The 17,418-nt window shown below is 39.3% G+C and overlaps 1 protein-coding gene across 1 annotated transcript in view; it reads right to left on the bottom strand.

The window, feature by feature from the left end:
* Positions 1–17,418, bottom strand: part of Ten-m (teneurin transmembrane protein Ten-m) — a 366,438-nt gene that overhangs the window by 268,338 nt on the left and 80,682 nt on the right. The window contains exon 2 of the mRNA XM_043410995.1: positions 8,234–8,319. Coding sequence (XP_043266930.1) covers positions 8,234–8,249 — 16 coding nt within the window. The 5' untranslated portion in view covers positions 8,250–8,319. The remainder of the gene's footprint in view (positions 1–8,233; positions 8,320–17,418) is intronic.

The raw sequence follows: 17,418 nt of genomic DNA, 5'->3' as shown, positions 1-17,418 counted from the left end.
ACAAAATATCTGTACGCGTACGTGCAATGCTGATAGAGACACAAAAAGATTTTTTTCGGTATAATTTAGATTTTAGCGAAATTATATTGCGAGAGGAATAAATCGACAGTGTTAAGGAGGATCATGCGTTACTTGTGACTCAAAAAAGCAACTGAACTTTTTTGCTCTTCTGATCGTCAAAGAAATGAATAACATTTATTCTTGCAATTATTAAAATTATGTTTAATTTATTTGTTGAGGTTGATAAATTTTTAATATTATGACAGCGGTTAAAATACTTTCGTAGTAAAATCGTCAAGCAAAATGTATCAACAGCCATTTTCTATTTATATTTTAAACCAGTTGGCTCATGCTGTTGTTAAACCTCTCACTATTTATTTCGTTATTACTCGTTAACCTCAGATAAGTGTTTTTCTTTTTCCATTCCCAAGTCATTTTAACCGGTAACAAGGCTTTCTCAAGACATCATTGATTCTCATTCTCGTTTTTGGCTCTGTAAAGTTGGGAGGATCCCATTTCATCAAATCAAATTATGTATAACCTTTTAAAAAATGAGATTTTCGTTGATTGTTTTCTCGACAACTAGACGGCAGATCATATAATAATTCTGGGAATAGATGGACACTGTACATTTCTAGTATATTTCCAAATGTCAACTCTCGAAATTGGAATTTTCGACTTCTATATTAGATTCGTGTGATCTTCCTTAAACAGCGTTGAATAAACATATATATTTCGCTTGAGGATAAAAAATGATAAAAACAAACAAGAATGAACGAGATAAAAAATTTGCGAAAGAATAATGAAAGAGCATTCCGTATCGTCCGGGACTTTTTAATGGCTCGTTTAGAACGAGTCGCGATAGTTGCAGTAGCCTCAATTAAAAATCACGAAGTCATTCGTCCACGTCAACCTGCCGGGACTGTGGATAGCATCGCCTCTACCTTTGTCCCTAGAAACTTGGGACTTGGATCAGAGGTTCAGAAGGTGAATTTCCACCTTTTCGACCTCACGACGACCACAATGGCCGTAAGTAATGGTCACGCGGCGAGAAAGATCGACCTCCTGCTCGGCGAAGTGTTTCACTTTTGTGTCCACTTATTTACCTCGCCCTACTTGGCGGGTCCTCGAGAAACTAAAGTTAAAAGGAAGAAGAAAATAACTGCTGAAAAATCATTTCATTGATTTTTCGCGCAAACGGTTCCTCCGCATTGCTACCAGCTCGGTCTCTTCAGAACGGAGGGTCCCGGCAAAGATTTTAAGCTAATCCACATCGAAATAAAACGCTTGGGATAAATGGGAACAAATTTCAAGGTGCCTCTTGAATCGTTATAAGTTTCTGGCCCCCTCAGGACGTTTCGAGGCTTACGCAACGGAACGGGTATCGTACGTGAGTCCCTAGCGACGGCATCGCGAGAGTGAGAAGCGGGTAATGAAATGCGAGGGTGGAGAAGGTGGATTAGTCACCCCTTCGGAGCGTGAGAGAAACGGTAACGAGCGAGGGAGGAAAAAAGACGAAAGTAGAGGCTGCACAACACTCCCTCGATAAGGGTGTGCACGGCCATGTACAATCTCGAAAGCAAGTCTTTTCCTTCAGCCATTCTTCGTGCTCGTGTCTCGAGCGTTTAAATTTCATTACGCTATAAGCAAACCTTAAACGTTGGCTATCTTAATGACACTACCTGCCTCCATCCCTTCCCTCGTATTGTCATTCAGTAAAACAAGCCCCGGGTGTCTCTGCCTCGCTGCTTAGTAAATTCGATGCTCGTGAAGCCACATGACAGCTGATCATTCTCGAGATTTTGGCAAAGAACGAAAATCACTCGTACACCAAACCTAGCCAGAGTTATCCAGTGGCAAAGATCGTTGAAATTAATCCGTGTATACTGATCCAGCAGTTGATGTTATAACCGGAACATCAACCCGTTCAATCCATCGCCGGAAGCATTGGTCGTCAACAGATTTTGAGTGACCTCAATGACCGGGGGCTGGAGGTCATTGGGAAGGGGCGATCCGGAGGATGGGCTACCGCCCAGGTAGTCCGATACTCTCTGGCGGATGTTACAGACCGACGCGTGAACAATCGATGACCCCATTAGTTGCAGTTACGCCGGGTTACGATTGTTATTGACAAATCGTCATGCTGGTCATTGCTCATGACGCTGAACGACCTCCATGCCGAAGCCTCCCCTAAAGCTTGTAGCCACGAGTGTTAACCCGTTAAAACACGGAACGAGCTATGCTAGCCAGATTATTCGGAAAGTGGGCTCTACGCAAGCGGACACGCGTAAGGCTGCAGGCTATTCATCACTTTGCAGCCGGTCAAAATCCTCCTGCTGATTTCCATTGGACACTGTTGAAGATGCGGGGAAAAAATGAAAGCTTCGTGCCATTGTTTTTTCGTCGGAGAGTTATTTGCTTGACTCTGATTACTCTGGAAATATTCAGAGTCTTCGAGGAAATTGAGAATCCACTTTTCAATTATATTAGCTGAAGTTGCGCATGACGCGAGATATTGAAAAATTGCCTCAAGACATACTTTGACGTGCTTCTATTCATGTTGATTAAAAATATTTCAAAATGACCTCAGGCACAATTGAATATTTCTGGGGGTTAAACCAACGCCGAAGCATCGGATGCCAGGCTGAAAGTATCGTAGACGACTAGTCAGTTTCGAAGCTTCGCTTGACATCTTTGTCATCATACAAATGACCACCCTTTTCGAGTCCCAAATTCTCCTGTGGCATTCCTGAACTGTCTGTATCCTTAAGAAAGTTGAGGCATTAGAATGAAAATGGTGTCATCGCTTTTAAAACGATTGCATCTTATAAAGTGAAGTGTAAAAAAAATCAGTTAAATTTTCAGACAGTTTAGGAGCGTCGTTGCTGAGAAAAATCAATAACAATTTGGGCCAAATAACATGTAACCTTATGGAAGTCAAGACACATTCAGTGATATCTCCGTTAAAAATGATGTTAAAAATATGAAATTTTTTGGGCAACATGAACAAGGCTTGCTGAATAATGTCAATTTTTTCAGATTTATTAGGAGATTCACTGAGATTATATTAATAATAATCTGTTTCCCGTGCAGTTTTTTGAGGCTAGGATCGTCACCGTCCGTGTTTTCGACTGAGCTTTCACCAGTTTTTCATCTTTTTTTCCCCGACTCTTCTTTAAGGTGTATGCAACATTGTCTAACTGTATGCTGGCCTAACTTTTGAAAGGCACAGGTCATAACTTTTGGGTAAAAAAATGACTGTACGGCCTCAACTTCCTTAAACGGAATGTTCACAGTTCTGGTTTGAAGGAATGATGGTGCTAGGAAAACTGGAAATTTTGAAAAGCTGCTTGAGAATTCGCCAATTCCAATGGAGCAATGTCGAAATGTTAATTACCGGTACGAGGATTTCTCGACATTTGATCTCATTGCTCGCTGTATCGTTGCCCATGACGGGTCTTAATATCGTCGTTCTTCACCTGTGAATGAGATGAATGAGACCTCCCCGATCCCTTTTCGTGCAGTGAGGGTTGCTTGAGTCCGTTGGTGTTGAGGAGCCAAGAGAATGAGAGGATAAGGGAATAGAATGGGAAGACCAAACCAGAGTATTTTAGAGGAGACATCCGGGTGCACCAGACCAGGAATAGGAGATAGATTCGAGAACGAGGGGCTTGAAAGAGCGGGGGGCGAGACAGAGAGAGAAAACGGAGATCCAACTGTCTTGGGAATTCAATTATACCGAGGGAACAATGGCACCAACGACGGTAATGAAGCAAGGAGTGGCGCCCTAGGTCCCTAGATTACGAGGTATTTACAATATATAAACCTCCGTTCAGCCAACATCGGTTATACAAAACAAAAATCTCACGTTTTGTATCATTTTATTTTATTGTTTCGGCGTCTTCTTAAGGCCTTATGTATACGCTTGCAGCGGGACGAAAAAACGTGATTTTCTTAATTTTTTTTTGATAATAAAATAAATGGTTATGGAAAAAGTGTGAACGAGATTCATTAGTACATATGTTCACGTACTTGTACAATTTTTTTCACCAAAACATTCTCAAAATGGAGGAACTCCAGCTGTATTTCAGTAGCACCTTGTTTTGAGAATCAGTTTCGGTGGACACGATAACTAAAAAACTATTCATTCGATCCATACCAAATTTCTACCACTCATTTATTATAATAATAACTTGGGCTTGGACGAAGGATTTGTAAAAAGTTTGATTTTAAAAAAATGGCGACAGTTTTAACAAAAAATTCATTTTTTAAGGTGCTGATTTTTAGTTTTTAGTTACAATTTTTTTTCCAACAAAATACAGAATCCTTCGTCAAGGCCCTAGCTAATATTATAACAAAGTGGTTTAAATTTGGTATGGATCGGATTAATAGTTTTTTTAGTGATCGTATCCACCGTAAAGGTATTTTTCAAAAAAGATGATTCTGAGATAATCGCGTTCAAAGATTCAAGTATTAGACGACCACGCGCACCGGGCGGTCGGTTGAAACCCCCATAGCTACGAATCCAATGCTCCGATCTTTATGAAATTCGATGAGAATATTCTTCAGACATCGTACTTGAAGAATATCCAATAAAAAAATGTTCGATTTTTCCGCCCATCACAAGTGTGCCTTAAAGTTGACGTGTTATTAGAACGTGAATAATGAAAAAATCGATCTTCGGGCACTCAATCAGTTAAATTAGTACGACAGAAATAACAGTCCAGTGAACGAATTTTTTTTTCCAAGACGATTGAAACTTTGAGGAAAATAATGAGGCTTGTTTTACTCGCAAAGTTACTCGTAGCTTCCTCTCTTCCGGTTCCAGATCCAAATCATATACGCGAATAGGCAAATTTATTAATTGTACAAAGTGGATGAAAATTTACATTCCGCAGGAAAAAATTGAATCAATAAAATTCGTAGTTCCAATTAGACCCGGTGGTTTTTACTTCTCAAGAAGAGAAAAAAACAAACACTTCGGACGCTGACTTTTGATGTTGGTCCAATTGGGACCGATAGAATTTTCGATACGGAACGATCGGTCGAATAATTATCACGTAACAGAGACAAGCGATGGAGAATTTTTCACGAGGGAGTGGGACGTGAAAAACGAGTATCGAAAAAATTCACCCCTTTGACTCGAACCGAGGCTGAGGCTAATTCTATTAAGAGTGAGGGTTGTAAAGGGATGGTGAAATAGGAAAGGATGAAAAAGCGGACTGGACCAGAATTCAGGTAGCATCAACGTCCCCTCGCTCGGTTGGTCAAGCGTCCAGAGGTCAAAGGGGGTCGAAAAAAACACCCTTCCCTCTCTCTCCTGGAGCCCCTGCTGTTCGCTTGATAAATCTTTTTTTTTCATTAATTTTTTTTCCTTCTAATGCTAAATTAGTTAGCCTCGATGCTCTTTTGCATTCGCTGCTGGTCGTTTAAATGTATGGGGGGGCGTAATTTTTCCCAACCAAAATTCTCTTATTTCTCCATTCTCTCTGAGCCCGTCGAGCTCCTATTTTTTTTGTCCACTTTATGCCGACTCCGCTCATTCGAACGGTCGCCAGAATCCCTTTGGGAATAAATTAACAACGATTCTAAAATTGCACCAATTTCTTTTCCAACCCACGTCATACCTTGATAATTATATTTATTCTTCGACACCCGTGCTCATCGGGAAACATGAAATCACATTCTTTTTGTTTCCCTAATACAATATTTCTCCTAATAAGTATTAATGAAAATCAAAGGAAATGTAAAGTGAATTTTCAGAAGTTTGTCATTTCGATACAAAAAAAATTTGAACCTTGTATAGACGAGAATAATCGAATGAAAAATATGAACGTGCATAGCATTTCAATTTCTGATCGACATTAAAGATTAAGAAAGTTCTATTCTCACTGCATGTTGGAGAAAAAATTTTTTCCCTCTGAACATCTTCAAATTGTGTGGAATCATCGATTTTATGATAAAAATGGTTTTACACGTTCGAGGGATTTCCTCCGAAACAGTAGGAGAAAGCAACATTTTATTTCGTAGCTGCACAGTCTTCGCTCCGAGTTCGGAGAGAGTTTCCTAATGGTATGGTTATATTAGCATTTCAATGCGCAACAAGGCGCTTAGGTACGTAAAAGCGCGTTGCGTTTTCTCAGACCAAGAGGAAAGCCCTTCTCGTTGCATCTAGCACAAAGTAAAACGAGCAATTGGGGTAAAGGAGAGAAAGATAGAGAAGAGGAAAGAGAGAGAGAGGGAGCGAGCCGGAGAACTGGGTAAAGAAATGGAAAGGCGAGCAAAGTCCGGTAAACGAACGAAGAAAAGCAACGAGAGCAAGACAATTAGTCCGAAGACACAAGACTAACAGCCGGAATAACGTTGAAAATATATTTTACCATTCATTTTCAACCAAACACTGTTGAACGTCAACGAAAGTGAAATGGGAAAAAAGTAATAACTATAAATATCTACAAATAATCATGAAAAGTATGAATAGAAATAAATCGAATGACAGCTCAAGAAATTGCAATCTGTCGTACGAACACGCTCATAAAAATTTAGACTAATCATCAGCGCACCTTGCAATGATAGAAATTGATGAGACCCCTTTACGAAGAAAATATTATTAAGGTAGATCATGCCCGAAGGATCGTATTTTATGGGTGTCTAAATTCGATCGATTTTTACTTCCTAATTGAAGATATAATCACGTTAAATTAGTGTCAGAGTTATTAATTCGAAATTGTAAATCAATTTTTTCAACTTAATCTTTGGGCGAACGATATTACAAGCCATTAATTAATCCGGGATCCATCACTGACTGAACCCGAAATTTCATTCGTTCCTGGCAAAAATACTTTAGTTTTTTATGTAAAAAATCGCATTAAAGAGCACAACGGGAAAACACGACGGGAAATAGATCAAGAAAAAAGTATTAATAAAAAGACAGAAGGCTATAACAGGAATGGCCCAAGCGAAGAATAAACAAAATGCCGAAATAAGCAAATATGAGGTTGCGAGTGCTCATTTTACCAATTTCGTTGAACCTTCAACGTAATGCATCTTTATTACTAGCAAGAAAATCACCTCGAATTTTTTCCCGAACCTTTATTATATACTTTATTATTAATAGGTACGTTTTTCATAAACTTCGTAAGAAGCGTTCATTCGTTTTATGGAAAGAAAAACGATTTTTTACGCTCAGTCCCGATAACCTTGTGTATTTTTCTTAACATTTAAACACGTTTATCTAAATAACCAATAAGACGAACGTTTCGTACACGAACTACTTTAAAGTGACCATCCCATTGGCCCTTCTTACTCTGAATATCGGTTGATAACACCCAAATGCGGTCCGAGAGATGGTAACCTTGGAATAATAGTTTGTAATAAAATTCATGAAAGCCAACCGTCAATAAACTACGAAATAATGAAAACAGGCCAACAGGCCTGTAATTCGATTTTGTAATGCTCCACGATAAAAATACTATAAAAATCGTCGTTCAATGAATCGCTGTAGAACCTTAGAAGAATAAGAAATTTGTTAAAATTTTGTTGAAACTATTCTAGACGAAGGGGAACGAGGTTAAGGGACAAAGTAAATCTAAGAGAGAAAGAGACACGACATTGCCATTCGGGCCACGTAGATTGCTAACGTAACTTGTTTAGCGGTTTTAGCGGTATTTGATTAGTTCAGTGAATTTCGAAACTGTTTCGGTACGAACGAACCTTGCGGATTGCGAACGAACAGAGTTACGAGAAAGGAATATACGGGAATAAGTACACGTATATATGCGATCATACGTGTATAGGAGAAGTAGTAAGAGAATCCAGAAGCTCAGACAAGGTACATCGTGTTCGACAGCCGATTACACTATATCTACTCTAGTTCATCCAAGATGCATGTGTGTATTAAATACGCATATATTTGTTTCACAGTGTACTCGAAACTCTCGAATGCGATTGTAACCCGATTGCTGCAAATTTCGGATTACTCTCGTGTCAAATTTTCATTCCATCTGAAAATTCCAAGTGAATTAACTCACAAATATCATTTGAATCAGTTCAATTTATCACTATTAATGTCCTGTTAGTATTATTACTGAAAACAGTTTTTGCACCAGAGAATATGGTCCTTATAGAATATAATTTTATTTCAGTTTATTTTGTCAATTTTTGATGTTCTCCAAATCATTGAATTTTCTAATATTCGATAATAATTGCAATGACAATAATATGAGTAAGTTACCTTGCGAGTAGTTCATGTCCTCCTCTCATTCACGTCGTCCTTAACTCCGTCAGGGAGTCGCCTCGTCGCAAATTTGAACTAAAAACCTGCAACAGAAATATTTTCCATTCTGCATATTTTGATTTCATTCTTCTTTTTTATGTCACGTATTAATTAATGCATACGTTTTTTCTCGGTTTTTTTTCCTCGCTTCCGCTATTTTTCACGCATCTCAAAAGTACCGAGAGCAACTTTTTCTCCAGTCAAGGAGCACGCGGTGGAAAGTTATGAGAACCGAACTGGAGTCTTTGGAATGGGGAAGGGGTTGGAAGTCGGGACAATATACGACCTCGACTTATTAGCAAACCGAGCCAATACCACCGCAAATAGGGTGTCCATCTGGCCGGCTAATTAGCAGTTTACTGTAGTCCCAAATTATCGCCTCACCTTCCTATCGCCACCCGTGCTCAGGGCTTAGGAAAACGAACGATTTTTGTGCTTTAAGCTCACAACTTCTTGTAAATTGAATTACACATTTTATATCGATTTGGGAATCATTCCAATTTTTAACGGAAGCTTCACTAAATCTGATATTGCGTGAGAAATTAAATTAATTGACCAATATAAAAATTCGTTGAGCTTGGAGCTTTCATTGACGGTCACGATGTATTCAAAGTATTGGAAACCGATGTATCCCTTTAATTAAGGGCGAATTTTATTCGAGATTTTAATATTACATGGCGAGAGGAAGAGCAAGGGAGGAAAGGAGAAAGTAGGTAATTGAGAAAAAATGAAAAACAGAGAGAAAGACAGATCGAAAGGACTAAAAGGACGAGATGTCCAAGTCGAGGGAACAGGATGTGAAAAGGGTCGAGGAGAATGAGTAAAGGGGTGGCCTGGGGTTGAAGGAGGTTTCCGAGGTTTATACAAGGGCTGCTAGATAATACGCCGGACGTTAATGCGGCTTCGAAATAGTTTCCGGAACTAATTTGCCCCCGTCGCTGCCGTAGCTATTTCTCGGTGCTCTTTCGTGTACTATTCCACCAGAGGGCACCGCTAGCTTCGTTGCCCAGCCACTAGAATCTCTTCCTTTATTTTATACCTTCACGCGGCTATCGCCCATAAAATCGCTTCGGTCGTTAAGCACAAATTTCCGCGAGAGAAACTTCCCTCTGACCTCAAAAATCATCATGGAAAATTTCAGTTGATTGCTATCGTTATTTGTCAATAATGGAATATCGTTGATGGAATCATTGATGAAACGAGACTCCAAAAATTATTGATTTTCCTGTGAGTTTTTTTTCGTACAGTTTCTGCGGTACCTTTGATGCAAAATACTCGAGGGCTATCCAATATTCAGCTTCAGAATTCAGCTCGTTGAAGATCGGTGAAAATACATTTTTCCTCTGGTGTCTGGGCATAAGAATTTCGATCGTCCACTTCACATTTACTGGCACGGAGGAACGTTGGATTATTTTCTTTCGAACGGACCAAGGATCTTGAGGTCGTCAACACACCCCATAGAAATTGCCTTAATATGATAAAAAAAAATGGTATTATCATAAAGAAATTGACAGGGAGCCTCGACCAAGATTATTTCGGTTTTTCTCCCGTTATACTTCGTTGACCGGTCTATCGAATGCCTACGAGACAGAAAGTCAGCCCGTAGAGCCGATATTACTAGCCATTCATATACACACCTTCAATATCCATTCTCCATATTCCGCCATATCGAGCTCGCTCCATATGAAATTCTGAATATTCGCTATTGCCAGAATAACCGCGAATCACTTGGAATTTTTTCATTTCTATTTTTTTCATTTTCATAAAAAAACCTGTTCCATTTATTATTGAAAAGGGAAGTCGTCACTGCCTGAAAAAGGCTTGGAAAAAAAAAAATGCGAATGAATTTTTTCTAGGCTCAGTAAATCAACTTTGACGCATTTCTTGTTTCTAGTGAAAAGTGTTAACGGTGTTTGAAGGGGGAAAAATGGACTCGTTTTGTATAGTCAGGAATATATTATTTTTCAAGAATTTTAAAACCATTTGTCCACCGATTATAAACAGCACAGTATTTTTTTAATAGCAAAAAGTGATGCACGTGACAACTATATTTCGTTATGTTTTCGAGTGTCATTCATCGTGTCAGACTAGAACTTACTAATAACTGGAAATGTATTGTAAATTACAAATTTTGATTGTCAGCATAGTAAATTCTATGATAAATACACGAATGTATACCGAATACGTGTAACATTTTACCATAAATATAGTTTTTTTCAGGGTTGCTCGAGCAAACTTTACAATATAAACATTTGAAGTGACTAAATAATTTTTTTACTATGCTTATAGAGAAAAACACTCTTGAATCTTTTGAATAAAAGGTATGGGTATTGGACTTTTTATTATGGTGGATAGAACAGTTCTTAGTTCTTATTACTGCTATTCGAATTAAGGCTGCAATCCTGTACGTATAGACCGTTCCCAAGATACTACATTAGTAGAACTTTCCTCTAGAATTTTCGGCCTCGTTTTCTCCGTGTGTGGTGGTCCCTTGCATGAGTGATGAAAAATCGAGATTTGGGTAACCAAGATTAATGATTACGGAGGAAAAAGCGATGCCTCGTGTTTTTAAGTTATCAAATAAGTGAATAAGTTTTTCAACCCAAAACTCTTTACAGGTGGTCGAAACAAATTTATTGTTAATTCTGCATCAGGCTTCAAACGTCCTGGGACCATTGGAGCACGCGTAACACCTCAAAAAAAATATCGCGAAGAAAACTTCATAAGGAATTCCTGTTTATCCTGCATCGTTAATTCTGGATAAGTTGACCAGTACGATGGAAAGCAAACCGAGGAAAAAGTAGCTCCTGAAACTGGAGACAAGGAAACTTTAAGGTCTAACGTTGTTATTGACCCTTTATCGTTTCGGTCCCCCAGGAACGTTTTCTGTTTTCAGTTTTCTGAAGAACTCTCTAAACCGGAATAAAAAGAGAGATAAAAATAAATTTAGCTTCGTAATATTGATGGCGTAGCAGAACCTATGTCGTACATTTATTTCACAAAATACGTAAGGCCTGTTGAAGAACAGGTATGCAGAGGAGTCGAGGGTGGGTTTGTACTTTCTAGTGAAAAGCCCCGGGGCAACGAGAGAAAGAGAGATACAAAAGAGCCATATCGATACGCCAATATCGTAATTTTAACGGTACCCGAGGCGGATAATGTAAACTCAATATCCTGCATCCCGGTGTATCCGAACGGTTGGCAATGATCCTGGGATAGTGAACGCTTCGATGGTTATACAGGTCCATCGACCATACACCTGACGATCGAGATTCCCCGCATGCCCCTGCCCCCCCCCCCCCCCCCCCTCCACCGCTGCCCCACTCCTTGCTCCATGACATCGAATCACCCACATAATCATTATACGAGTATTTCCCGTTAATACACCCGGTTGATGCCTCGACCCAGCCCAGATTGCCCAGGCATCACCCCAATCGTTATCCAACTACCGATACTTCCAATATGGCGCGTTAAACCCTCTCCACATCGTTCCGAGCCTTCTCTCAATCATTATAGCACTGTGGGTGTGCCTTCTGAAGTTCTGCGGACGTATTATCGTTTTTCTTTTTTTTTTCCAACCGCACCAGAACATTGTGAATTCTGCGCGGAATTTCCCGAAATTTCACCCGATCCATGTGCACCAGAATTGCCAACTTTCATGAAATTTACAAGTGTCACTGTTAGTCTCTGTACGGTCGCAGTGAAAATCATAATAAGGGTTCCGCTAAATTGGGCTTCGACGCGAGTACGCAGCTTGAAAAATATAGCCAGTCTGTTTTTTGCTAATGGAAAAATGTCTCCGCTCGTGCAAGGCTAGCTAAAAAATCGCAAGCTCTTTTATCTGTTTTTCACTTTTCTCATCCGGAGACTGCAATATCCTCGAGTGGGGCCAGCACTCGATCCTTAGAATACTAATTTTCTCATGGCGCGAGCAGATTTACGCTTTCTTAATTTCGCACCCAGTCTAACGATAGTTTTATAAATCCGTGCCCCGGCAAAACAGCATGCTGAATCCCAAAATCCTCCTCGCTTGTGCGCTCCTACGTGTGCGCTCGTACCTCTGTGTGCTTTTTCGCTTTCCCGAACGTTTTTCCACTGAACGCTTTTCCTTGTACAACGCGGAGCGGCTGCCAAAGCGCGAGAAACGCTTTCGCCCTCTTGTCCGGAATACTAATTCCTCTCCAACGTTAAGTTTGCACATTTCGATGAACGAGTAAAGATCGACTGCATCTCCCACCCTTGAACTCTCCATAAATACGATTCACCAATTTACCTTTTTTGTCCCACTAAAAACCCTTTGTTTTTCCACATTCTGGCCATTCGAACGGAAGATATACCAAACAATTGTACACGGAGAGCATTAAATTTGAGTAACGTGAGTAACGATTATGCGGTGACGAGCTACAATTCATGATATTATTATGAGAGAAAAGTTGAATTGTCCTATAAACTAAATGATATTTGTTGTTCCAAGTTTTATCGGAGTATTCAGTAAATTTGGACGTCCCATCTGCAATTTTACTGTGCCTTACAGGAATGAATACTACTTTTCGTTAAGGAAGTTGAGGCTGTACAGTCATTTTTTTTACCCAAAAGTGATGACCTGTGCCATTCAAAAGTTAGGCCAGTTTACAGTTTGGCAATGTTGCATATACTTTAAAGAAAAGTTGGGAAAAAAAGACGAAAAACTGGTGAAAGCTCAGTCGAAAACACGAACAGTGACGATCCTAGCCTCAAAAAACTGCACGGAAAACAGATTATTATTAATATAATCTCAGCAAATCTCCTAATAGATCTGAAAAAATTGACATTATTCGGCAAGCCTTGCTCATGTTGCCCAAAAAACTTCATATTTTTAGCATCATTTTTAACGGAGATATCACTGAATGTGTCTTGACTTCCATAAGATTACATGTTATTTGGCCCAAATTGTTATTGATTTTTCTCAGCAACGACGCTTCTAAACTGTCTGAAAATTTAACTGATTTTTTTTCACACTTCACTTTATAAGATGCAATCGGTTTAAAAGCGGTGACATCATTTTCATTCTAATGCCTCAACTTCCTTAACTCGTCCCTGCCATCAAATATATCAGGTAAATTTTACAGTGAACTTCACGCTAAATATTACGGTTTAATGTTCTCCATGTAAGAGAGGGATTCGAAAACGTTTCGCCTCCTTAAGGGTTCTTATAATCGAAAATGTACAAAATAATTCAAACCATAAAACAAAAATAATATGAATAATAAATAATATGTGGAGCGAATACCATGAATGATAATGAACGTCCAATGAAATTGGACGAAGGTGTCTGACCAAAGGACCAAGAGGGGACGTATCTCGAATTTCCGAGGGACGTACAATCCTCGTACCGTTGGTATACGGCACCACCCAGAAAACGTATAAACCCACGTAATACGTTTTCCTTGCACGCACACACTCACGGGCACGCAGATTCACGCTCACACGCACAGGCTCAATTATTCGAAGGAACGTGGACCAGCATCCTCTCTCGCGTACGCGTTTGCACGTACGTTTTACAGAATGATTGATGACACGACGCAGTGGGCCTTCTCATCCCTCTTATCGTCTAGCAGACGCTTTTACTTGCTCCCCCTTTCCCTTTAACTACAACCCGAAACGTTCCGTCCTTCCCACTCTTTTGGCACTCTTGCATGATCCGCATTTCTAGGGTTAAAACAGAGGCCTCAGAACGAGCTTGCAGCCTCCCATTTGAATAATTAGCCCCATGACGCACAAATATACCCTCTTAACATAGAAAATACGAGGCTGGCTTTTCATTAATTTCCTTACGTGTGCCTTTAGCTCCTTTATTTAAAGCAAAAACAGCCCGCGAATTTTACACTCCAGCTGGAAACACTTCACGAGGCTGGGGCCAATCGTCAAATTCGCTTCGTCAAATGGATCCTGAGCCCGACTCTGAATTAATGTTTCCTCGAGTACTTGTAAGATTTCTGGTTGTTGCTAGAAAATTTGTTGATTGAAATAGAAGTGTTTTTACCTGACTCCATTTTCTCTGTGTCTAGTTAGAAGGACTGGAAGTGAGGAAATAGGAATCAGACAAAGACCGAAGTAATCGAAGGGGATAAAATGATTATGGAAAAAAATAATGTTCTCGATGTCTCTATATGAAACTGTGAGGTTCCATTGCTACTTCCTGATCAACGGGAAAATTGAATTCTAAAACTAGTGCAACGGGTCGCCAGGGGAGACGGGGAGGATGTTGATGAAGGAGATGATCCTGATCCAGGAAGATCTCTCTTCGAAGAGGAAGAAAACTGCACAAGCACGAGCAGAAAAAAGGAATGCTCGTGCACGAGTCCCTTAGCAGTCTTGGCACGTCGCCGATGAATGGCTTGACGAGACTCAGCGAGACAATCGCTTGGGAAATCTGAGGATCCCGGTGATCCACCCTCTGCAAAGCACCCTCTTTTTTACCGACTGAACAACAACTCGAGAGAAGAAAAAAAGAGATGGCACCAAACACTGTGTTTATTTTCTTTTAACTTGTTATTCTTCTTTCATACGTTTATAGAGTTGTGTCAATCAATGTTAACCCGTGGACACCACACTCCCTTTGAGATCACACACTTGCAAAACACTCGTGCAAATTTGCAGTTCGATTTTTCAGAACTTTTTGTTTCGTCCATGAACGTATGGAATCAATCTTACAACGAGACTTTTTAGGGGTAACAATTCCTTAGTAATCGATTACAAACATTTAAAAAATTGAAAAATAAATGTTTATTATAGAAAAATTGCCAAATCGAAGAAAAGAATTTTGAAGTTCTGGACACTTGAAATTTTTCGTGGATGCAAATTTGCACCAGTGTCGGGCCAACGGGTTAAGGAGGGTGGATCACGAAATCAAAATAATCAGAATTTGATAAAATTGGGTGATGACATTCCTTGGTATCTTGTGTATAAATACATTTTTTTCAAATGTTTTACCACATGGTTATCGCATAATTGAGCGTTAAATCGAAGTTCTCAAGCACGAGATGTATAACTAAATAAACTTTATGTTTATACACATGAACTTTAGTATTCAATTACTCGAGAACTATGTAGTAAAAAAATCTAAAAAAATTTATATCGTCTTATATATTTTTAAAGAATACATTTACCAAATTTTATGAAATTCTTATCATTTTGAAATTCTTAATGTTTTTAACATGGTTTAGCATGGCGACATTGTATCGTCGCGATCCACCCTCCTTAACAAAATCGCATAAATCTTCTTAAACTGCCTTAACGTTTCTGAACATTTCCGGATCACCGTTTATAGAATAACAGTGATTTTCCAGTGGCTCTATAATGCTTCTAGTATGATTTATAAAAGGCTCTGAATCTTGTTAATATTCGCTTACAAATAGTGAGCCGAAGCGTAAATTCGCTTTGCCTAATGAGTCTTAAATATAACTTACGGTTTATCAATCGGGTTATTGAACTGAATTTCATTGATCTTCATAAGTGCATCGACCGATGCACAAATTCAAACCATAATGCATTGCACATGGTGCTGAAATCTCGCTCATTTTACCGTAGAGATTCCAATTCACATAGAAATCCCCTCCCAACTCGTTTCTCTCTTTCTTCCTCTCGCTCGTACTTTCATTGCATGGTAACATGTAAATATTCGACTCTTGTTAGCTGCATCAATCTACTTCATCCTTGTGCATCGTTCCGCGAACGTGAAACTACCGCAACTCCCGGACCTAAAGAGGTTTCGAAACTTTAACTGAAAGTCGACCAACCGTAATTAAACACAAATATGATGAAATTTTTCCTCTATCTCAACTGAATCAAATAATAATGAAGGAAATAATAATAGTAATAAAAATAATTCCGAAAGTATCCTACCTCGAGCAAGTATCATGAATATTTTTATACAAAAGCCCTTTTTTGTTGACTCGATCGCTGCCTTTTTATTTCAATAAGTGAAATCTCCATTTTTGTTAATATTTGGACATTCTTGCCTTTCGATTCACGTCCGTTTTACGTCACGCTGGGATACTTCAATTGTTCAATAAATCCCAATCGAAATAGCGAAGTAAATATCATGTGAGCACTGCAATTTCACCATCAACTCGAAATGTAATCATAAACTAATTGACTTTGAAGATTCATTTAAAAAGTACATTTTTTATTGAAATCGTTTTGTATTGGACTCAATCAAATATTGAGTATTACAAATACAGGTGCATGGGTAAAATCTATTGTTAATCATGAACGTCCGGTTGAGAGGGAAATAAAGTGGAGTCATACGTCAGAAGAAATATCGATTTACAGAGAAGAAATCATTGAGCGCTAACAATTGTATTATCGTGAGTAGATTAGAGGAGAGAGCAAGAGGGACGAGACGGACCATTGTAAACAAGTAAAATACCGAATAGGATTTAGTGCAGTGTTAAATATATAGAACGGATTTAGCACTATCGCGACCAGCACTACATCGAATTTCTCGTGCTCGTCTTCGCCCACCTCTCCACGCCGTTCAGACTCTGCGGTCGTTAAATGGATTTACTCGCATTAGCGCGTCACTCCCAATGTGACTCAACTCCCGGATAATTCATCTCTTTTACCTCCCTCTAACTCACACACACACACACACAGATTACTTTGCAGTTGGAGCAACTACCGAGACCACTGAGTACTTCTGCTCACGTGTTTACCCATTTAACGCACGTAACTTAGGTATTTACAGTTTTGAATTTCACTCACATTGCTTAAAAATATCTCGTGAAAACTAGCATTCGTTCGCAAGAAATAAACGAAACTTACATCGACCTCATAATAATTTTTTCATGTTCTTGTGTCTCTTTCGAGATTTGGAATTCTTAGGCTGATACAGTAACATTGCAATGTTGTGTTACAAAGTTTAAAAAATGTTGAATTTGAAGTTAGAAAAATTTGAGCCAGCTGGAAAAAAGTTCGTCAAACGATCTTCTGTTCTGGCTCCGATGGCAGTCGTTTGTCAAACGTCTGTCACCGTTCAGCATACATCACGAACATACACACATGCATAGAGGCGCGACCATTCAATGTGTAGGGAAACTCCGCTGAGACAAGGCAAAAAATGTGCATGGCAACGCTGCTAATTACGAATCGCGGCTCCATGC

Source organism: Venturia canescens, chromosome 2 (assembly GCF_019457755.1).
Source record: "Venturia canescens isolate UGA chromosome 2, ASM1945775v1, whole genome shotgun sequence".
Taxonomy (NCBI): domain Eukaryota; kingdom Metazoa; phylum Arthropoda; class Insecta; order Hymenoptera; family Ichneumonidae; genus Venturia; species Venturia canescens.
This window is presented reverse-complemented; position numbering and strand designations above follow the sequence as displayed.